Consider the following 24,783-nt stretch of genomic DNA (forward strand, 5'->3'; position numbering starts at 1 on the left):
CATTATTTAGGATCTGTGGACCTTATTATGCAGAAGAATAGAGAAAAGCACTGGTGATAGATAAGATCAGAAATAGATAGCAGAGAGGCAGTATTATGAAAAGCAGCAAGGAAAAAAACATACACCAAGCTCACAATGAGAGTGCCTTTTTATTCAGAGCTTAAACATTTCTTCCAGGACTTTCCCAATTCAAGTATGAGAAAGTAGAATAAGTAATACAGAAGACCTGACCCATGATAAAAAATACTGACCACAGGTCTCATTTTTTAAATTATAAGGCCTATTTTTCCCCCATTCATGAGACATTTGACATTTTTAAAATAAAATAAAACCTGAAAAAAGATGGGCTGCTTACTCAAGCAAGATTAGGGGGGAGCAGGAAGAGAAGGAGGAACAGCTCGGCACCCACATCCCCTTCTAATATAAATTTTAGAAGATCAACACTGAGGCAAAAAGTAACCCGGAGAGGGGGAGCATAATGCTCAGGGATGACCACACCAATGAAAATGCAGTAAAATGGACATTAATTCTTAATTTTCCAGAAAGTTATAGTAAAGAAGTTGCTGTTTTCCAACCACAAAGGATAACAAATGTTTCCCAATCTAGTGACAGCTATATAGTATTTTAATGTTGGCCAGACATATGCCCAGAAACTCCACCCTCCTCCACTCAAATTTTTTAACTACTACATACAAGGGAATAGTATGCCATTAAGTGGCATATGATTTTCAATCTATTAAAATTTGTGAATTACTGCATAAGCATTTAAATAAATAGTAGTTTGCAATGCCAATGACAAAAAAATTAAAATAAGTTATTTTTGTATGAAATATGTGAATCACACTTACAAATGCAGTCTTTTCTAATTACTCTGTGAAATAACTTCTGTAATTCCATTTTTTCCTACAACTTTAAGATTAAACTTCTTATATATTTACTCTTATGCACTGGTTGTTTTGAGTTACTTAGATGTGACCGTAAGAAAAACATTTACATTCCAAATTAGACATGGTGAGCTTATCAAATATTACATAGCCCATATTCAGAGCAAAAAAATCCATTTTAAAGACTGTCTAAAACAAACATAGTATGATATTTACCTTAAGTTTGAATTCAAGCTGTGGTAAAACAGAAAGCAAGAGATGACTGTCAATATTGTATAACTCCAGAATTAAGTCAAAGACATGCTCTGACAGATCACTGATAGAAGTTTTCCCAAGCATAAGCACCTGATTAAAGAACTGGAAAGGAAAACAAAGAACATTACATCAGTAACAGAATAAAAGTAAAACAGTATACATCTTCTGTGTCTTTTCTAAAATCCTAACTTGGCCTACCACGGAATCAGCTTATATCATCTTCACTAATTCTGAGTAAGGATACAAATTTCTACCTATTAAAATGATAAAAGTGGAGGGAAATGAGTTTATGGAAAGATAACCCTTAAGATACAATACTTTTTCCTCTCGATTTATATTCATAAACTTGAGATGAAAAGCAACACTACAAAAAGGTGCCATGCATTGTTTAGTTTATCACAGCAAGTCTAGAAACAACTTAAAGAGAAACAAATAATTCCTTTAACAGTATCAGTTACATCAGATCTTTTGTAGTGTGACTAAATTTAGAGTTATTTAATCACTAGCAACACCAAAAGCATTCCATCATTTTGCCTAAATGGGACCAATATAGAGAAATAGCGAAGGAATTACCACACTACTGTAAAAAATAATGTATAAAGTGTAGTTGTAGCTGTGTTAGTCACAGGATATTAGAGAGAAGGTGGGTGAGATAATATCTTTCATTGGACCAACTTCTGTTCATGATATGAGAGAGAGATTTTGAGCCACACAGAACTCTTCTTCAGATTACACAGCTTTGTGTGGCTCAAAAGCCTGTCTCTCTCATCATGAACAGAAGTTGGTCCAATGAAAGATTATCTCACCCATCTTATCTCTCTAATGTATAAAGCTGTTAAATGGAAATTTAGACACAAACTCTTATGAACTCACAATGACATTGTATCTGCAAAGCTGCATTTTTGTACACTGCAGTTACAAAGCAAACACATTGACTTAGGTGGACATGACAGTAAATCTGTACTTTCAACTATAAAAGAAGATCTGATACAATTCTACATTAATATTAAATTAAAAGTAAACAAATTAAACATTACTTTTTAATCATTCTGTTATTTACTATGTACTGAAATATGTACTGTGGGGGAGAAAGGAAGGAAAATGATCATGCCTACCTCATTTTAGACCACAGAACTGTTTCTCAAACTCCTTTTTTAATCTGCCAAAGAACCCCATGCCCAAAGCGTGCAACAATGTTCATGCTACTCCAAAACCACCAAGTCCACTGATGGAGCACATTTAACTGGTGCTCACGGCTCTCTCTGTCTGGACTAGGGCACAGCATCAACCACAAAGCTTGCTACCCACTCTACCTGATGAATGTATATCAGATCAGAGCAAATACCAGGCACTAGATCTAAATTTTCAAAAGTATCCACTTTTAGGTACCCAACCTGAGAAATCTTGAGTCTGATTTTCATAAGTATCAAGCACCTACAACTCATCTGAAGTCAAGAGGAGCTCCAGGTGCTCAGTAACTCAGAAAATCAGGCACAATTGTTTTGGAATGGGCACCAAAAAGTTGAGGCACCCAAAAATCGATGGCTACCTTTGAAAATTTGACAACAAGTACTGTGTCAAACAATTGATATTGTGCCGTGCAACAGGCAAGCCAGGATAGAAGAGACCCCTCTCCTTCCCAATAGTCAAAAGGAAGAAGAGCACCCTATCAATAACCAACAGGCTGTATTAACCTGATAGGGAATCTCTTTTTGGATCCTTTGAGAGAAACAGGTGTGATTTGAGGTGAGAGGAAGAAACACAAATCTTATGTTCTGCACCTTTTAGATAGGCAAAAATGAACTTGACTTCTTTGAAATAAAAAAAATGATTAACTAATTATGCCCTTTTCCTTTTGTCAAATTAATTTTTCCACCCTTGTGTTTCTAAAACAACATATCCTAGAAGGCTTTTGTGCATTAGCATGATCAATTTGCAAGGAAATGTACAGACCTTGGTAAAGCATTTGAACGATTAACTACAAAGCCAGCAGAGGGAGTTCACATGTTCAATGTGCTACTGTAACATGAATCAAGCCAATTAGGAAAAAAGGGGGCTTCTTTCATAAGGTGAGAAGTGTAAAAAGAAAAATGAGAAACTATTAACTAACCAGGAAAGGATGCACCATATTTATAAACCAAAAAACTGCGAGCTACCCAAAAAACACTAAGTCTGTGAACTGGCCTCAAGAGGGGTTTCATTCCGCCGTCCTCCCTCTTTAAAAAAAACCAAAAAAAAAAAAACCAAAAAAACCAAGCAGCTTCTACTGGAAGATGTACATTCCTGTTAAATAGTTGTGTGTCCTCTATTGTGTTTCTTTATCTATCCTACCAAAGAAAATAGTTCTTTAATGCTATAGAATGTACTGCGTGTATCATTCCCCACTTGTGGGGTGTATTTTCAGAACAAGAGACCTGTGAATGCCAAGATTTTTCACCATGAGGGAGGATTTTCATTGCAGTAGCACCTTGAGGCCCCAGTCAGGATTCAAGTACCCTTTGTGCTAGATGCTATATCTACATGCTATATCTACCACAAACAGCTTATAATCTTTGCATGTCACAAAGATAGGTGGCTACAAACAGCAAATTGGAAGGTTGTGGAGAGAGAATCAGTGGGACATGGTAACAGTGAAATAATCACATTAAGTATAATAAGCAGCCACAGTACACCAACTGCTTAGCATCGAGACTAGGTTTGCCACATTTCCAAAAAACAAAAATCAAATCAAGGTTCATTCTTGTCTTTCCTTCCTATCTTATCCATGTTAATTAACATGAATCGTGCAACCACGAATTATGGTGGAGTAGCAGCAACAACTGAGTTAAGCTTAAGACCAAGTTTTGCTTAAGCAAGGATGTTAAACTTTCAAAGTTATCTGCTTTATTAACATCAATATGAATTGCTAGATGTCCTTTGCATAATTTTTACGTGCACCCTTAACAGCAACCTCTCCAATCTTAAGGTTGTAAAACATATTTAATATTATATCAGATGTAATAGTTTCTAGTTACCAGACTATGAGGTCAGAGTTGCAGAATCTTGTAAGTGTATGTTTGATGAAGTTGGAGTGCCTATTGCTTTTATCTGTCACAGCTGGAAGTAAATGCAGTGTGGTATTGAGAGCATTGAAGGCTACATGAAGGTGGTAACGAATAGTGAATATTTCCCCTAAGTTTATCTCCATGCTCTTAAGGTTTAGGGTGCTTGAGGTATGCCCTTCTGCAACCTTAAATGTAATAAACAAAATCTGTGTTACTTATAGTAGAACTCACACTTTTCTTATGCTGGATCATTCTTCCTTCTCATCTCTTATTTCTCTCCCTCATCATCCACCTCCTCTCTGAGGTCTTCCCTCTCTATTCAACTTTTAACTATTCTTTCCAATCCACTTATAGTTTTTCTTTGTCCTCTCAATCCTTCCTGTCTATTCCTTCCTCTTTAACTCCCTGTCCTCCCTCCTTGACTATTCCTTCCTCTTTAACTCCCTGTCCTCCCTCCCTGACAAAATAGGTAGTTACAAACAGCAAATTGAAAGGTTGTAGTGTAAGACAGTGGTGTAAGAAATCTATTCATCCTCCTCTAGTCCGATCACTTTCTCCATACCTGTAACAAACAGTAGTACATTGCCTACTTTAAGTACTTTAGGCAGAGCAACAGAGGTGTAAAAAGATCAAACAGATATGGTAAGGACTGTATGAATACTGCTCTCAATTCTGTGGATCATGCCAGGAATTGAAAAAGCAGTTTAGAAATGGAGGGGAATGAAAAACATGCAGGTAACACTTCTTGTCAAGCCAAAGGCTTCAACAACATAAGCACTAGGCCTAGGTAATACAGATAAAAAAATAATAATATATCCAGAATAGGGCTGTCAAGCAATTAAAACAAAGTGACAGTGCAGTTAAACCAATTAATACCAAATATATTGATTTCAATACCAAATATATTGATTTCAATTATAATAACAGAATACAAAGTATACAGGGATCACTTGATATTTATTTTTATTACAAATATTTGCACTGTAAAAATAAGCAAAAGAAATAGTATTTTTCAATTCACCTAATACAAGTCCTGTACTGCAATATCTACCATGAAAGTTGAACTTACACATACAGAATTATGTACAAAAAAACTACATTCAAAAATAAAACAATGTAAAATTTTAGATCCTGCAAGTCCACTCAGTCCTACTTCTTGTTCAGCCAATCACTTAGACAAACAAGTTTGTTCACATTTACAGGAGATAATGCTGACTGCTTCTTGTTCAGAATGTCACCTGAAAGTAAGAACAGGTGTTCGCATAGCACGGTTGTAGCTAGCGTCACAAGATATTTACATGCCAGATGCGCGAAAGATTTATATGTCCCTTCATGCTTCAACCACCATTCCAGAGGACATGCGTCCATACTGATGACGGGTTCTGCTTAATAACAATCCAAAGCAGTGCAGACCGATGCATGTTCATTTTCATCATCTGAGTCAGATGCCACCAGCAGAAGGCTGATTTTCTTTTTTGGTGGTTTGGGTTCTGTAGTTTCCGCATTGGAGTGCTCTTTTAAGACTTCTGAAAGCATGCTCCACACCTCGTCCCTCTCAAATTTTGGAAGGCACTTCAGATTCTTAAACCGGAGTTCACGTGCTGTAGCTATCTTTAAAAATCTCACATTGGTATCTTTTGAGTTTTGTTAAATCTGCAGTGAAAGTGTTCTTAAGAAGAACATGTGCTGGGTCATCATCCACGACTGCTGTTATATGAAACGTAAGGCAGAATGTGGGCAAAACAAAGCAGGAGACATACAATTCTCCCCCAAGGTGTTCAGTCCCAAATTTAATTAACGCATTTATTTACTTACTTCCTGTGGCCACCAAACTCCTCTCATCCGCTTCCCTCCTCTCTCTCCTCCCCCCTAGTGCGCCGCTCCCCGCTCCTCTGTCTACCTCCAGACGCTTTCCAAGAGGGAAGAGGGAGGAGCGGGAAGCCGCATGCTCAGAGGAGGAGGGGGAGAAGAGATGGGGCAGGGCAGGGATTTGGAGAAGGGGTTGGAATAGGACAGGGAAGGGCAGGGGAAGAGGCAGGGCCTGGGGTGGGGACTCATGGAAGGGGTGGAGTGGGGGCAGGGCCCGGGGTGGGGGAGTTTCAACACAAGTAATTCTAAAACTAAGTGTGTGTTTTGTCCTTTGAGTGAGGTGCATTACTGAGTGTATATATTTTATTAAAACCGCTCGGAAATGACTTAGTCGAAAAAAAGAACACTCATGGAAGAAAAAAAGAATAAAAAGTTTTCCAAGACAAATGTGAGAATTTATATTTTTTCCACAGAGGTCAAAGATAAAATACAATGCCTTGTCAGCCAACAGTTGCAGTTCCCAAGGAGCATAACGTGCGTCAGCACCACGACACGATGTGCTGTGAAAAATATGATGCATTCACCAGAAAAATCAGAGAGGAAAAAAGTTCGGCAACTTAAAGCAGCATTTGCCAACCAACGAAATTTCTTTTCAGAGACTAACAAGTCTAGCAGAGATTCAGTAAGAGCAAGTTTTGTGGTAACTGAAATGATAGCTAAATCATTGCGACCTTTTACAGAAGACCTATTTGTAAAAGAATGTCTTGTGAAGCGAAATTATATCCTGACAGGAAGAAAGTTTTTGAAGGCATAAGCTTGTCTGCCAATACAGTTGCCTGCAGGATAATGGATTTAGCAGAAAATGTACAAAAACAATTGAGTCAAATGGCGAAAGACTTTGAAGCATTTTCAATTGCTCTTGATGAGAGTACAGATGTATCAGATACCGCACAGTGTGCAGTGTTCATTAGAAGTATGGATTGCAATTTGAATATAACTGAAGAATTGCTAGACTTAATGCGACTGAAGGGTACCACAATGAGATGCAACATTTTTCAAGGACTGAAAGAGTGCATTGAAAAAGCTGTGCTGCCATGGAATAAACTCGTATCTTCGGCTACGGATGGTGTGCCATCAATGTGCTCTGAAAACGGTGTGGCTGGATTATTGAAGACCGAATTGAACAGCCTCAATATACTAGGAATTAGCTTCACCAGTATACACTGCATTTTGCACTAAGAAGCCCTGTGTAGTAAAAGTCTACAAATGAAGGAAGTTATGGATGTAGTTGTTAAAACTGTTAATTTTATACGTGCACGAGGGCTGAATCACAGAAACTTCACTTCTTTTCTAGCAAGTATAGACAGAGAATACAGGGAACTCCTGTATCACACTCAAGTTAGATGGCTGAGTCATGGAAATATTTTGAAGCATTTTTTTGTACTTAGAGAGGAGACTGATTCCTTCATGAAAATGAAAAACAAGGAGGTTCCACAGCTTGCTGATTCCACTTTTATCTGCAATCTTGCTTTTCTAACAGATGTAACCGACCACCTGAATGCACTGAACTTGAAGCCTCAGGGTAGAAAACAGGTGATAACAGATGTATGACAGTGTTAAGTCACTTAAGCTTACTTTGTGGGGGAAAACAGCTGACTGCTGGCAATTTGGTCCATTTCTCAACTCTGAACTCCTTAGGAAAAGTTGAACCCAAATCTTTGAAAGAATATGCAGATATCATTTCGAACTTACACAAACAGTTTGATGTGCGGTTTAAAGATTTCAAGGCACTTGAACCACATTTTCAACTTTTTCCCCACATCATTTGCCGTGGAAATTGATAATGTTGCAGAGGAAATGCAGGTGGAGTTAGTGGAGCTTCAGTGTGATACCATTTTGGAGCAGAAGTCTACAGTTGTTGGAATTCCGAATTCTACAGATTTCTTTCACAAGAAACATTTCCCATGTTCTTCTCTGCTTCTGCAAGGATAATGGCGATGTGCGCGTGAGATTATATATGAATATATAAACAGTTTTTCTCTTCCATGAAGATTAACAAATCTGTGTTAAGGTCAAGGCCCACTGATGAACATTTGAAAGCAGCACAGGTTGGTTTTGTCTCAGGATGTCAAACCTAATATTGATGTTCTGGTTAGTTAAGTGGCCAAAAATGGAATGGACTGTCAAAATTAGCACAGACTTTTCGCATTACAGTTTTTTAAAAAGTCAATAAATAGACTTTTAAGAGATTATATACTATGCTATTAAAAGTCTATTTATTAACTTTTTTAAAACTATACTTTTGTATTGTCGTATGAAAAGGTTTCAGTGATGTGGCCCTCAGACCAATGTATTAGTCGTCATGTAGTCCTTGTGGTGATCTGAGTTTGAGATCCCTGGATTACCATATCTGGCACATAAATAACTTCCAATGCCAGCTACAAAAGTGCCACTTTCAGGTGACACTGTAAATAAGAAGAGGGCAGCATTATCTCCTGTAAATGTAAACAAACGTATTTGTCTTAGCGATTGGCTGAACAAGAAGTAGGACTGAGTGGACTTGTAGGTTCTGAAGTTTTACATTGTTTTGTTTTTGAGTGCAGTTATGCAACCAAAAAAAAATCTACATTTGTAAGCTGCACTTCATGACAAAGATTGTGCTACAGTATTTGTATGAGGTGAACTGAAAAATACTATTTCTTTTACTTATTTTTACAGTGTAAATATTTGTAATAAAAATAGGCATTTCAATTACAATACAGAATACAATATATATGAAAATGTAGAAAAACCATCCAAAATATACAATGAATTTCCACTGGTATTCTATTGTTTAAAAGAGCGATTAAAACTGTGATTAATTTTTTTGAGTTAACCACATGAGTTAACTTCAATTAATCAACAGCCCTAATCCAGAACCAATTTTTTTTTTCGTAGCAGGAGCTTCCTGGAATGTATTCCACTGAAAGGCCAAAGAGACTGGTCTGGAGATGCAATTTGCATACACCTACATGCCAGTGGTTGAGGGTGCACAAATGAGCAACTGAGAAAGAAGATGTTCAGTCCTATTAGCAACTTTGTGCAGTACCACAATCTTCAGTCTTTGCAGAAATCAAGAGGGATCCAGGAAGTTTTCTAAGAGGAGCCTAAGTTATCATCTGACTGTCTCAGATGAATGGACAGTTCCATTTTAAATCATGATCATGGATCAGATTAGACCAGTGAAGAAATTATGCAAGAAGCTGCTATACTTGCTGATACTGACTACATACCAAAGCTAGTTTGTTTAGATTTTATTTTCCTCATATCTTATGTTAATTACCATCCCCCCTGTTTGACAGGGATAGTCCCTGACACCAGATCACTGTAAAAAACTCTCATTCCGTTCTTTCTCTCTCTCTCACACACACCCAACTTCCTTTGATCTCCATTTTAGAACACTGAACCTAAAAGAAACACAGATCAACTCTCTAGTTACTCGTATGAGGTCCTGTCTACATCAACTTGCAAGTAAGTCCCACAGTATGATAGAACACCTCTCCAACAATGCAGCGTAATCTAATGGGCAAAACAGCAGACTAGAAGTCAGAGACCTTGGTTCCCAGCTCTGCCACTGACCTGCGGTGCCATCTTGGGCATGTTACTTCATTTCTCTGGGCCTCTATTATCCCTCCCACACTTTGTCATGTCTAGTTAGATTGTTAGCTTTTTGTGACGGCGATTGTCTCTCACTACGTATCAGTACAGAACCTAACTGAATGTGACTAACATGAACGGAATCTCTAGGTGCTATCCTAATACAAAATGATGATGATGATGATGATGATGATGATGATGATGATGATGATGATGATGATAAAAGCACACTTCAGTTTTGCAACCGGGTCAGGAAATTGTAACAGTACCTCAAAATTGGTAATGGCTTTGGTAATTTCCAAACAATTGAGTATTAGATTTTAAGGACAATATGATATGGTATTTTTAATGCAGCAGATCTTCACCACCATATAACAGTTCTAAATTAATCGTAAAAACTACCTAACCTACAACAAAATAACGACCAATAAATTACTAAGCTCTTTTAAAAGATTTTATTTTCACCAACGTGTTTAATCACTTGCAAATCTTGACTTACGTTAGTAATGTATGGTTCAATAGCTTGAGCTGTCCTCTTTAGTAAAGCCTTTGCCAAGTCATATGCTTGCTTGTTTAAATTCTGAAAAACATAAATAGCAAACTTTGATCCACACAATCTTAAAATACAGAATTTAAGAATCTTGAAATTAACATGTATTAATAAACAATAAACCCCCTTGAATCCCTCAGTAGTTAAAGGGATGCTGTCAGATCAAAGTTGATCCAAAATTTAGGTTTTGTAAAACACAGCTTGGAAACTTAAGGTACCTAATAGACAGTGGTGAATGGGGCATTTTCTCAGAGAAATTCAGAAGCATGAACAATCAATTCTCACAGAAACTAAAACTTAATATTTTTAAATTAAGTTTATTGCCATTATGGTTGTGAAGATAACCTTCCAAATACGACTCAACGTAGATGGAATCAGTGCTGCCTGTCTTCCTGATCTGTAAACCAGTAGCCAAAGTGCCTGCATCTGCTGCTGTTCCTCACAGCTCTTTTGCTGCTTAGGGAAAGCTGTGTGCCACAGCATATGCTGGTACTGTAGTTAGTCATGTGAGTGAGACCCAAAAATGGAAGCTGGTGAGAGGCAGAACAGCAGGTACCTTCTACCCTTGCAGCCACCAGCCATCTATGTGGGAGGGGTATATACCAAAGAGATGACAGCCTCACTCTCCTACAGATGCACAGTCTGGATGACTAGAGAGAGAAAAACAAAACAAAAAACCTTTCTTCCCCTCTACAACCAGAAGAGGCTGGTGAATACAAATATTCCAAGACGACTTTGACAGGGATCTTGACACATTTTCCTCTTCTGCGATCCAAAAGTTGGGTTTTGTTTCTCACTATGGTATTGCCCATAAAAACATCAATGGTGGGCTTCCCTTGCCTTTCCCACCACTTATTTCTTGTATCAATCTCTAACAGTATGTAAATTTTTCAATCCCTGTTGCAAAACTAAATTTTCAATAATTTCAGGAGCAGCAAACCAATTAAAACATTCTCTTGCAGCATTTGCAACACCAAAATTGCAGTACTGTTTTAATGCAATGAAATTTTTTTTTAAATTACCCTTTAAGGTTAAGCAAACATATGAAACTGAAAACTTCAACTGTAAAAAAAATCAAATGCTCAGTTCTGATAGTCTAGTGTTATTTGTAATAAAAAAATTGAATAATTTTTAACCTGAAAGAATATAAGATAATATGCAGTTGTTTTTATACTCCATTAAAAGAAAAAAATAGTTGCAAAGTATCATCTGTATAGAAATCATAGAACCATTGGGTAAGAATGGACCGCAAAGGTCATCTAGTCTAAGCCCCTGCCAAGATACAGGATTTGTTGTTTCTCAACCATTCAAGACATAGCTATCCAGCCTCTTTTTGAAAACCTCTACTGAAGGAAATTCCATGATTTCCCTAGGTAGTTTGTGCAATATAGTAACATTGCAACATATGAAAGAATATTTTTCATTTTACTCTAAATGTTGTTTTCTAAATTAATCCTAAACATCATGCATTATCAGAAACAACAGGAACTTACTTGAAAATGGTTTGCTTAATTTCTACATTGCTATTTTAATGTACACAGGGAGAAATATATCCTTAAATTTGTAATACCACTCTACCCTTAAACTTTCCAACCCTAAAAATTAGCATACTTGACCAGAAGGTTCCAATCTCAGTGATGGGAGAAAAGACAGACATATTTAGTTGTAATGGTACAAGAAACACACACCATTGGTAAATAAAAATAGTAAAACAGTCAACATAAAGGAAAAATCTGAAGACTATGAAAAAAATTTTTTTGTATTTTTTGAGTTACTGCCTACGTTCCCTCTAAGCTGTGTGGCCACGCAGCAGTCTATTAAGCATCTCTACCCCAGCCCTGGACCTACCACAGCAGTGAGAGGTGCCCCTCCCACAGCCCCAACCCAGTCCAGACAGTACCGGGTTTATAATGGTGCCAGGCTCACAATCAACAGGGGCCCTGCCAACTTGGTGTTCCACCTTCACTTGCGCTACGTCCCAGCAGCCGCTGCACTGGCTCCACTCCTCTCTGGCCCCTCCCTGGCGCTCCTCTAGGCCCGCAGGCGTCAGGCATCACCCAACCTCCCTCCCCCCACACTCCACTTGCTCCTGAGGGCTCCTCTCTCCACCCTTCACTGCTGCCTGCTAGTGACCCAGGGTGTCTATGGGGAGAGGAGAGGGGGAAACGGGGACACAGCAGCCACAGAAAGGAACCCACAGCTGCTGCTACGCTGCCAGTGATGGACAGTCCACTGCTTTGGGCTCCATGGGGAGCCCAAAGCCAAGGACCAATGCCAGTGGTCCGGACTGCAGACAGACCTGCTGTGGCCGGGGGAGAGGAGCCCCTCCCCTGCCCCCAACCCAGCCTAGGACCTGCCTAGGCCAAGGGATAAGCGCCAATGTACACAGGGAGAAATATATCCTTAAATTTGTAATACCACTCTACCCTTAAACTTTCCAACCCTAAAAATTAGCATACTTGACCAGAAGGTTCCAATCAGCAAAGAGAGGCACCTCTCCCATCCCAGCCTAGGTGCTGCTGCAGGGGGAGAGAGCTGGGGGGAATCCTCTCTCCCCCTGCTGTAGCCATGGGGCAAACTGCACCCCAAGCCCCTCATCTCCAGCCCCACCTTAGAGTCCCCTCCCACACCCCAACCTTCTGCCCCAGCCCTGAGCCCCCTCCTACACTCCGAACCTCTCGGCTCCACCCCCACCACATTAATTTTCTTATGTGCACCAATATGGAGGTGATGTGTCTCACATCATCTCCATATTGGTGCACATAAAATTAATTCTGCACACGAGTGGGAAAAATTAGAGGGAACACTGGCCACCAAAAGTAAATAAACTGATCATGGAAAAGACTTGAAACAATAACTGATCTACAACTATCTTCACTTTCTTTCCTTGAGAGAGAGGGGCATAAAACTGAGCCACATTTCACACTTGAACCCAGTTAGCAAGGAGAAATATACTACATACAATGAACAAAATCAATCACTGGAGACACAAAGTCATAGTTAACAAACAAAACCCAGAATGAGCAGATTAAGTCAAGATATGATGACTTAATATGCTCTTGAAGATTCTAAAACAATTAAAAAGAGTACAGTAACTCAATTCTCTTGTTTTTAAAGGAGGACTTGAGTAATTTAAAAAAAAAATCTTGATTTTTTTTAAAAAACCACCCGCTGTTGTCAAAGGGTTATCTCACTAATGTCACAATGAAAAGACAAGTCACTCCTCTAGAAACGTTCATTTAACAGTAATGGGGAGCAAACTTTAAACTGTATTCAAGAATTGCAGGTCATACAATTTTCCACTTTCCAAAAACAAATTTATTAAAAAACTTGACAAGTATTTTTTGAAAGACAAAATAACTTGCATTTTTTATATTTAATGGATGCGAGATATAAAGAAAGCCATTAACACACACAGAGACATGCAGTAATAATGGACAGCAAATTACAATATAGTTTGCAATATGATGTGGAAGCAATTACAAGTAAAAACAGTAGTAATACAAGACTGCAGGCAGCATACACAGAAACCTGACATCATGGAGCAAGTTACAGCTTCTGTCCAGTGAAAACAAACATAGAACACTGCGTTCAAGCTCTGGACACCTTTACCCAAAATGAACACCACAAAACAGAGGGAGTTCAGGAAAAAAGAAACAAAAATTAGAGTACTTGAGCAAATGACTCATGAGATGAAATAAAAACAGCTAAATATGTACAGTTTGACAAAGCAAGTGTTTAATAGGGCTGTGCTAACTGACTATGAACATTTGAAAGGTATAAAACAAGAGGAGAAATTATTTAGCGTGGTACAAGAAGGAACAGCTGTAAGTGACAGAAGGAAGTTAAGAAAGAAATGATAGTGAGATCATCAGGCTGTGGAAATAATGTCCCAAAAGGTGATGGAACTCCTACTACTTGAAGCATTTAAAACCTAGACTTCACAAAGAGTAGCGCAAGTGTACTGTTGGGAGCATGCATGCTCTAGCAACAGGGCAGACTAACACTAATAAAGCCTTACATTCTTAATTTCCATGATTTGATGCATGGTTATAACATTATGAAAGTTATTTTACAGAATAATCTAAACACTCTAAAGTGTGTAATTATATCAATTTCTTCCCCATCTATAATGAAATGCAATAGAACTCTATAGTATGATCCTTTATGCACTACAGCAGAGATCGGCAACCTTTGGCCATACATTACAATGGTATTTACATGCCAGATGCGCTAAATATTTGTATGCCCCTTCATGCTTTGGCTACCATTCCAAAGGACATCCTTAAATTTGTGACTGAACTCCTTGAGCATAAAATCTTAGGAATCTTGCCATGTTCTTTTTCTGCAAGTGCTGAAAGAGAAAAACTGAAGCATGTCTTTACCACATAAAAGCACTTTTTTCTTGCATTGACTGATACAAGCCTAGTGGGAATGCTGTAGAATGGAGACAGTTCTCTCTGGAATTCTATAATTTAATATTAGTAGAAGATAAAATTGCACAAATCTTATTCACACACTATTTCACTAAAGAGAACCAATACCTTATAGTACACTAAGGACTAGCATTTGAAGGCATTGTTCATGTCACAGCTCTTAATTTCTCCCACAATTATAGTAAAATTGTATCCATGAGAAATTTCTTCATAATCTATATGTTGCAAAAGATTTAATAATTCAAAAGCTAGTGCAAAGATTAGGAGGCATACTAAAAAGGCAGGAAAGCCACTAGATACCAAGAACATTGCTGACTCTGCCTGATCTGCATTTTTAAACATATTAGTGAGCTTTAGATTTTCAGGAATCAGCTTACTTTCAAAATCCCTGACAAATATATCCTGAGAACTGACATTTCTGAAAACTGAGCACTTTAAAAAAAAAAAAAAAAAAAAGTAGAATTTATTTTTAATCAAGATGTGTATCTTATTGAGCAGCTATTTGCCAGCTTTATGACCATCGCTTGTCATGTCATGTTTAAATATGAACTGCGTTCTATGGGGGGCAGGGAAGAGGTTTACAATTTAGTGAGGCACCTAGCACATTGTTGGGTGTTTTAAAAGATTATGTATAAATAAATTTGTTTTCACCTCTTCTCCACTACTTGGTCAGAAAAGACTGTATAGTTGCCCCTTTCAATGATGTCTCGGTCATACACACACAATTTTGTGCCACTTGTGGGTCCTCCTATCATTCTCTTTGAGCTTCCCCACTTTGATTTCTCCCAAGATAAAAGAAATTAGCTCTACCCCATTTAAGAGGTTTGTGTTGTTTTCCTGTAAAAACAGCTTCGCTCCTGGATGGGTGTTTGTACCAACTGACAAAATTACAGAACACAGCCAAATAGCTGCCTCTCACCCTGTACAGGTACTTAATCTTAAAATACCAATTAATGCTAAAATACTAACAAAGGATTAAATCTGAAGCTAACTGAGTAACGCAAACTATTTACAACAGACTAAACAACCAGAGTTTAAAACAGAAATAAAGGATCACTAAACTATTCTGACTCTAGCCTAAGGCTATGGTTGAAGGAACTGAGTGGCAGTTGGTTCACTATGCCCCTTTATGCCCTCAGGGGAGACGGAGATGGCCTGAGAGCATGTGCAGACCATCAGGAGACTGCTAGCAAGAAAAAAGTTCCGATCTCTAGTGCCAGGGAGCATATAATATCAAGACAGGCAACCACACGAAGAACTAAACTGCAGAGACAGTCAAAACAGGGCAATTAGCTCCCTTATTCTTTAGACTGAGGTACCATCTACCAAAAAAGCTTGCTTTAAAATGTGCCCCTGGACCAAAAATGAGACCAAACTTATTACACACTTGCTATCTATGTGTACTTGTAATGGTTCTCACTCAGGGTTTGGTATGGAAGCATGGCCTAGTGGTCAAAGCTGCAACTTGCGACCAGCAAGGAGGTTGTGGGGAGGGGAGCCTGAGCCCTCCCACTCCACTGAGCTCTGACCCAGGGCCCTCTGGGCTACTAGTAGTCTGGCAACCAGGGCCACAAAGGCTGCCCTCCCTGGACCACTTCCTCTCTTCATCCCACCACCCAGGTCAGCTTAGTTCATGACTTCCCCTGATGGAGAAATCCAAATCAAATAAACAGGGATTACCAGTGTCCACAGGCAGGGGGTACATCTCTGATAGTTTCTGAGGTGGGTCCTTCCTTTCCTCAGGCAGGGCCCTTTTTGGGCAGCTGTGTCAGAGACTCTAAGCTTCCCTGGGCTCTATGCTGCTGGAGCTGCGGGCTGCCAGTCTGCTCCCTTCCAGATCTGCCACCCAAATGAGCTGTTTAACTGTCTTAATTCCTCCATCAGATGGAGCATGTGCAGCAGGTGTGGTGGGGCTAGCTGGGCCCAAAATAATCCCTTAACCCCTTGTTGCCACTGTGGCGTTTGTACACTCCAAACCCTTACAAAAATACCTGGTATCTCCACATAGTCTTTTTTTTTTTTTTTTTTGGGGGGGGGGGGGGGGGGGAGCAAGGCTGGAAAAGAAATGGACATGAACCACAGATTTTTTGTTGGCTACCCTAACAGCTCATGAGCTTCCCCTGAACTAATAAGAGCACATGATCCATGGTCTCAACAATCCCAAAAGCCCTTGAAAGCTTTTTAACTTATCAGGTGGGAAGGATGCTACAGGAACCACATAATTATGTCTTATTTCCCCTCAAAGTGTATTCCAACAGGGACTGACAGGAGCAGGACAAACTGAAGTGAAGATATTGTGAAACTGATTGCTCAAATAGTGTCAACTGACCACTTATTTTACTGTGGTCAAATATCCCTGATGTAAGCACTAGCCTTCCTTTTTGATTGCATCATGATGCCACTGTTAACAAGGCTACTTAAATGTCTTTATCACAGACTTTACTACACACTAATGTCACCTGTTGGGAAAAAGGTGAACTAACTGAAAGTTGAGTAACTCAATTGGCTAGAATCTTCTGGAACAAACACTGTATGTACATATAATCTTTATTTGTATACCGAGCCATCAATTTACATCATGGTTCACAAAGCACATTACACAAGTTAAAAGACATGATCCCTGCCCCTCGGAGCTTACAAAACTGGCAAAACATACAGAAATTAACACAGAAGGAAACTAGAGAAAGGAGATGAGGGTTCAGTCATTAAACCTTCTCCCACAACACAAAGGGAACAGATGCACAGCTATTAAACCTCTCCCTTAAACAAAAGTATCACAGCTGTTCACCCCTCAACCCTTCCCATTCTCAAACAACCCACATTAAATGCATATAAATAAGCTTCCACTCCTCCCCTCAACAAAAATTCTGTTCATAACCCCCACTTATCCCCAGTGAAACCTTGCTGATATGAAATGTTCTATGCTAATGAGAGGGGTGACATCAAATGTCTGCAGAAGTCCTCCCCTTCATGCTCCATTTCCCCTTCTGCTGCTGAGTCCATTTTTCTGAATTACAATAACTCAGCTAAATAACTTGGTTTTTTTAATTAGACATAAGTATCTAAGCCTAAGCCTAACCCTACTGGAGATCATAAATTCTTTACTTTTTTTTGTCACTCTTGTTACTGTTCTGATAAATTAGTGGTTTAAAATATTTGACCATTTGTGACATTATTTGACTGGCCAATTGACTAATTATTTTTGGACCATCCTAACATATTCCCTCTCCCTCTGAGAAATCTAAAGGCGCAACATAGGTCTTCTGTGAGATGGGTCCAAGCTCTCTCTCTAGAAAGTTATAGGTGAGGCCTATTCTAAAATAGCTCTTCTAACTCATTTTGATGCTGGAGAAGCTACAGAGGTGCAGAAGACACCTCAATTTTGTCTTAATTTTTAAATAGCCTATCTGTAGCTCTATTGGAGAGATAAAGCTCTCTAGGATAGCAACCAACCTATTCTTCACTGGCAAGACAAATCAGTACTGACCTTCAAATAAAAATATTCTACATGGAGCCAGCCAAACATCTGGAGTCTTCTCTCCTTATGTGGGCATTCCCCCTTACTTCCTCTGACCGCTTGAAATACTGAACATAAATACCAAAGCTTTTTTTAATTTTTATTATTATTTTAAGAAATATTTTTGCTGTCTCAATTTTCATTTCCCCCTTTATTTGTTCCTCCTTAGGATGAACTACCTGGCGTTTTAACACAGTTGAAAACACTTAGGGAGAAATAACCTGCTAAATGATCAGGGGCAAATTCAGAAACTTCTTTTTGCAAACAAATAGAGGGCAAGCATTGATGTCTCTTTTTAATAAAATTGGATTTCTTTACTTTTGGGTGTTTAGAGAGAGAGATGTAAATAACTAAAATTAACTCTCTTACTGCCCACTTGGATCAAATATTCTTCCAAATAAAATAGTCTGGTTTTCATTTTGGCTTTTTAGTTTCTAACTTTTGGAAGGGGCTGGAATTTTACTCTGATAATCAAGGATACAAGGATAGGGTCACTGCCCAACAGCAACACCTCAGTGGGAGAGAGGAATAGCTCAGTTGTTTGAGCACTGGCCTGCTAAACCCAAGGCTGAGGGTTCAATCCTTGGAGGGGGCCATTTGGGGATTGGTCCTGCTTTAAGCAGGGGGTAGGACTAGCTGATCTCCTGAGGTCCCTTCCAAACCTAATAATCTATGATTCTTATTGTTACAAAGCACTAAGTTAAAATATTCCATAATCCTGTTTTACTGCAGACATTTTAAGAGAATGCCTGATTTAAAAAAAATCTTGATAAGATGCCTCCAAGGGAAGAGCTAATTATGAGTAAACTCCTGACAAAGAGCCAATTTAGGAATTTAAATAAATTGCCAACATTGCTGTCTTTTTGGAAGTAAATGTGCTTATGCTTTACAATATGGGATCCCAGTAATCACCGTTATTGCTGATGGAGACAGAATAATCTGGCAAGTGCTTGAGGAAATGAAGATATGATTGTTTAGGTTCTGCCCCTGCTCAGTCTGGCTAAAGACAATTATTACCTACAGGTAGGAATGGAAAACTCAGATGAGATTGAGAAAAGGGATTTTTTTATTATGCTTTTGCACTGCAGTGCCAGAAATGGGGCAGACCTGGTTTATGTTCTGGCTCCCATACAACAGAACCATCCTCCGAATTCCAACTGTACAATCATTCTAACTGATTGTGTCAGAGCAAGATAGAACAGATTAAATTTTAGATTCCAAGCTGAGTTTTCAGTACTAGTAGTTTAAAAATGTTACTTACCCCAAAACTTTTATTTATTATGATAATGCCTGTGAAGGAGTGTACTACCCTTTAACAGTTAACCGGGAGCTCACACCCTGGATATAATTAGACTCCCTGCTCCCTTTAAGACCGCCTTATTTAAACAGTAAGAGGTAGCTGGCTGGGTGTAGGGATGGAGACAGCTAGCATGAGGCAGTCATCTCTGACCAGCTACCTGAAGGCTGGCCTGACCAAAAGACTTTTGTTTTGAATTCTTAAGTTTTGGAGTTCTGAACATGGGCTTTGAGGTAAGGGTCTGTTGTGATATCAGAGTCTACAAATTTACCCTAATTCTAAAAACTGTAAAAAGTGAAAGTTAGTTCATAAACTGTCACAATGATCTGTTATATAAAATTGTTTAAGAACAGATGTAAGGAGGAGATTGACAATTTAAATAGAAAAGATTTTACTGATACCACTCATCGACTGTGTGAAAATTATGACTGATAACCAAGAGAAGCAGAGGACTATAAATCAATGAACCAAAATTGATGTGATGGAAATTAGGCCTATTGAGATATGTTTACACTGAAATTAAACACCGGAGGCTGGCTGTCTCAGCTGACTCAGGCTCACTAGGCTCAGGCCACAGGTGTGTTTAATTGCAGTTTAGACATTCAGGCTTGGGCTGGAGCCCAAGCTCTGGGACACCACAAGAAGGGAGGATCCTAGAGCCTGGGCTCCAGCCAAAACCCAAACATCTGCCCTGCAAATAAACTCCCCCATAGCCCAAACTCCGTGAGCCCTAGTCAGTTGATATGGGTCAGTCATGGGTGTTTAACTGATGTGCAGATATACCCTCAGTGAACAATTAGAGGACTATTCCACTCAACATACCTTTTTTGGGTTCTTAATAGAAAAAGCAGCAGTTTGCCAACAACTACTGCAACAAGCTTCAGCATTATGGTTAGAGGCCTGTGTGGATACAAAACTTTAATCTGTGGATATGAATATCCGCGCAGCTGCAAGGAACTACAATGGCGAAAGCAGCAGCATGTTGGGCCACCATTCGTGGGAGCCAGTACCCTACACTGGCAGCTTCTCCAGCGTGGCTGTACCACCCACTGGGGAAGGCACCAAGTTACCAGCAGCTGTCCCTGGTAGCACGGCTGTGCGAAACGGGATGAGATGCACACCATTGCATAGAAGGGACTCTAGTTCTAATCCCAAGAGATGTCCTTACCAGAGCGGACCAGAGAGAGGAATCCCTCCATGAGCTAAATCCTGAACACTAATCGATATGTTTTAGAGTAGCAGCCATGTCAGTTTGTATCTGCAAAAAGAAAAGGAGTACTTGTGGCCTTAGAGACTAACAAACATGAAACAATGGGTGTTACCATACACATACTAACTAAAGTGATCAGTTAAGGTGAGCTATTATCAGCGGGAGAGAAAAAAACTTTTTGTAGTGGTAATCAAAACGGTCCATTTGCAGCAGTTGACAAGAAGGTGTGAGGAACATGTACATTGGCCAAACCGGACAGTCGCCACGTAAAAGCATAAATAGACACAAATCAAACATCAAGAATTATAACATTCAAAAACCAGTCGGAGAACAGTCTCGTTAGAGTGTGTATGGTAACACCCATTGTTTCATGTTCTCTGTGGATAAATCTATCTTCCTACTGTATTTTCCACTGCATGCATCCGATGAAGTGGGAAGTAGCCACAAAAGCTCATGCTCAAATAAATTTGTTAGTCTCTAAGGCGCCACAAGTACTTCTGTTCTTTTTGTGAATACAGACTAACACGGCTGCTACTCTGAAACATATCTTTTAGAAAGACAACCAGTCTTGATTTTAAATTTGCCAGTAATCGAGAATCCATGACCACCCTTTGTAAACTGTCTCAATGGTTAATTAATCTCACTGTTAAAAATGTATGCCTTATTTCTAAGGCTGTTGATTAATTGCAGCTAACTCACGTGATTAACTCAAAAAAATTAATTGCAATTAATTGCAGTTTTAATCACACTGTTAAACAGAATACCAACTGAAATGTATTAAATATTTTTGCATGCTTTTCTACATTTTCACATCTATTGATTTCAATTACAACACAGAATACAAAGTGTACAGTGCTAACTATTTTTTAATATTTGCACTGTAAAAATGATAAGCAAAAGAAATAGTATTTTTCAATTCACCTAATACAAGTCCTGTAATGCAATCTCTATCGTGAAAGTGCAATTTAAAAATGTAGATTTTTTTGTTGTTACATAACTACACTCAAAAACAAAACAACGTAAAACCTTAGAGCCTACAAGTCCACTCAGTCCTATTTCTTGTTCAGCCAATCACTCGGACAAACAAGTTTGTTTACATTTGCAGGAGATAATGCTGACCGCTTCTTGTTCACAATGTCACCTGAAAGTGAGAACAGATGTTTGCATGTTGTAAACATGCACTGTTGTAGCTGGCATCAAGATATTAACATGCCAGATGCACTAAAGATTCGTATGTCCCTTCATGCTTCAACCACCATTCCAGAGGACATGCATCCATGCTGATGACAGGTTCTATTTGATAATATCCAAAGCATTGCAGACCAACGTATGTCCATTTTCATCAGCTGAGTCAGATGCCACCAGCAGAAGGTTGATTTTCTTGTTTAGTGATTTGAATATAGAATATACAGAATATCAAGGTTCAAAGGGACCTCAGGAGGTCATCTAGTCCAACCCCCTGCTCAAAGCAGGACCAATTCCCAACTAAATCATCCCAGTCAGGGCTTTGTCAAGCCTGGCCTTAAAAACCTCTAAGGAAGAAGATTCCACCGCCTCCCTAGGTAACTCATTCCAGTGCTTCACCATTCTCCTAGTGAAAAAGTTTTTCCTAATATCCAACCTAAATCTCCCCCATTGTAACTTGAGACCATTACTCCTTGTTCTGTCATCAGGTACCACTGAGAACAGTCTAGATCCATCCTCTTTGAAACCTCCTTTCAGGTAGTTGAAAGCAACAGTTTTTAATCCTGTCAGTCTCTGGCTGAGGACCTTATAGTTTCTTTGCCAAAATCCACATGGCTAGGTGGCCAGGTGGGAGGGAAGGGGCGTGCAACATGGTCCTAGTGCCCACAGAGGGGTGTTTCCATCGCACAGTTCTTGGGGTGCTGGGAGAGGGTTACCCCCAGCTAGGTCCCACTTTTCTCTAGTGCAGAAGAGTCTGTTTGCACCATTGTTTGCAGCTGCTGTGCCTGCTTTTAAGCTAAGCTGAGCAAGTAAATTCTGGATGTCACTGAGACACTGATGCTTGAGACAAACTCCACTGTGCCATTTTACAGGGTCAGTTTCTCAGAGGCAAACAGCCCTAATATGGTGGTGTGTGAACCTTCCTGACCTGGTGTTTCTTTCAGGTTTAAATTTTAGTTCTGCAAATATACTGCTAATGGTTATTAGTAGACATGAGCAGTAATATTTTGAAAAAAATCTATTCTGTAGAAGAACAAAAATGAGAAATTTCTTATCTGAGAATTTTCTCTTTTATGCAGCTTCTCTCCAAATTAATTACTAATAAGTTAATGCCCCCCACTCTGTGGAATTGGGAGTACTGTTGCTGCGGGATCTCAGACCAAGCTCCACCCTTCAGCCCAGCCCACCAGAAAAGTTTTTCACAGCAGTAGAAACACTCCAACTTATTAACATTAAGACAATGTGATATAATGTATTAAACATATATTGATTTAAATTAACCTTAAGTCTCACTCTAGAGAAAAATTTCAAATTTATATTCTCATTATTTACCAGACTATCAGCGAGGGCTGAATTTGGAGAGAAGCTACTGACAGAAACTTATCAGGTAAGAAATTTCTGAATCTGTTGCACAGTTTCTATACTCATTCAATACTCATGGGAAGTAACTAGACGTGAATCCCAGAAGTAGGAGTGGAAAGGATAAGCAGAGTTTAATTATTATAGTAGAATAATAGGCAGGAACAGAAATTCCCCCTACATAAAGCAAGAACTTTTTAAACTTACATGTTTAAACTGCAGAGAGATGGCAACTTACTTTGCAAATCTTCTTCTAATGAGGCTCATACACTTTTCCCCCCAAGTGCCTCCTGGGCCTTCTGTGAATATTTTCCCCATATGCCTAGCATGCCAACTCGTGCCAGATTTTTACATTTTGCCTGCAGCAACTTGGAGACCCTGAGGCCTTGGCAGGTTGGATACAATAAGATGAACAGAGTACAATTGGCATATGTACTCAATAAGCTCAAGATGTGTCTTCGGAGGTCTAGGAATGCCAATTAATCCCACAACCTTCCAAGGGTTAGAAAAAACTGACGGGAGAATTATTTCCCAAGAACAGTGAAAAAAGAAACTTTGCTTGAACAGAAAGATTTCTGGTGCTAGAAGAATAAGCTTTACCTCATGATAAAAGCAGTGTAGTTCTTGCATGAACTAATTCCAAAACTTGCCTTTCAGAGATCATGGTAAATAGAAAGGCCAGCCACAGGATCATGTAAAAATCAGTCATTCTGATTACATTTCAGACTTGGAGAACGGAGAATACAATGTGCCTGTCTACAAAATACCAGTATGTTTGGTAACCACTTTTCTAAGATACTTGTTTGCTGGACTCCAAACAAATCTTCTGGAGAAACTAGCATAGGTGAAATCACCAGAAAAAATAGCTACTGAACTGTATAGTAACTGATGTTCTTAGACGTTTTGTGCATACATACACTTACAGTGGAGTTTATAAGTGCCCAATTCATTCAAGTTAGACTTTTGCCAACAGTACCACTAGGTGGCAGATGCAACTCTGCCCTCTTTGTGAAAAGGGGCATGGCTACTTCCCTCTCTACTGCTTCACTCTGAAATCTAATACACAGAGTAGCAGGAAAAGTGGGAGGATTGTAGAATGTATATGTGCATAATACATCTAAAACACAATTACGTAGTTAAATAACCATTTTTTCCCCCATTGAGTGATTATGCACATTTACATTTCACTGTAGGTGACTCCCCAGCAGTCGGCTTACAAGTGACTTCTGATTACTTAAAAAGAGATTGCAGCATTGACGTGCCAAAATTGGCATCATCCCAGGAAGTATGAGTGATAGCATAGCATCTGACAACCATTTTGCTGGCTTGCAACCATCCACTATAAGTATATTACTCAAGAGAGCTGATGAAGTGGTATGAGCCCTAGTAGAATGGACCATTATTTTCAGAGGAGAAACCTCTTCTAGATTATAGCAGATTTTGATACAGTCAGAAATCCAGTGAAATATATGCTGACTGCCCTTTACCCTTTCAGCAAAGGGTACAAAAGTCTAGCATACAATCTGAAAATTTTCATGTGGTTCAGGTAAGAGGAGAGAGCCTTCCGAATGTCCAAATTTTGAAGCCTCTACATCTTTGCT

General features: G+C 39.0%; 2 protein-coding genes across 4 annotated transcripts in view; one reads left to right on the top strand and one right to left on the bottom strand.

Annotated features, from left to right (window-relative positions):
* Window positions 1-24,783, top strand: part of N4BP2L2 (NEDD4 binding protein 2 like 2) — a 479,674-nt gene that overhangs the window by 228,586 nt on the left and 226,305 nt on the right. The gene's annotated exons all lie outside the window — the stretch shown is intronic.
* Window positions 1-24,783, bottom strand: part of PDS5B (PDS5 cohesin associated factor B) — a 265,724-nt gene that overhangs the window by 150,588 nt on the left and 90,353 nt on the right. For all 3 annotated transcript variants that reach the window (XM_050937113.1, XM_050937114.1, XM_050937115.1), the window contains 2 exons: window positions 10,128-10,208; window positions 1,101-1,241 (listed from right to left, as the gene is read on the bottom strand). In XM_050937113.1, coding sequence (XP_050793070.1) covers window positions 1,101-1,241; window positions 10,128-10,208 — 222 coding nt within the window. The remainder of the gene's footprint in view (window positions 1-1,100; window positions 1,242-10,127; window positions 10,209-24,783) is intronic.

The sequence above is a fragment of the Gopherus flavomarginatus genome, chromosome 1 (assembly GCF_025201925.1).
Source record: "Gopherus flavomarginatus isolate rGopFla2 chromosome 1, rGopFla2.mat.asm, whole genome shotgun sequence".
Lineage (NCBI taxonomy): Eukaryota > Metazoa > Chordata > Testudines > Testudinidae > Gopherus > Gopherus flavomarginatus.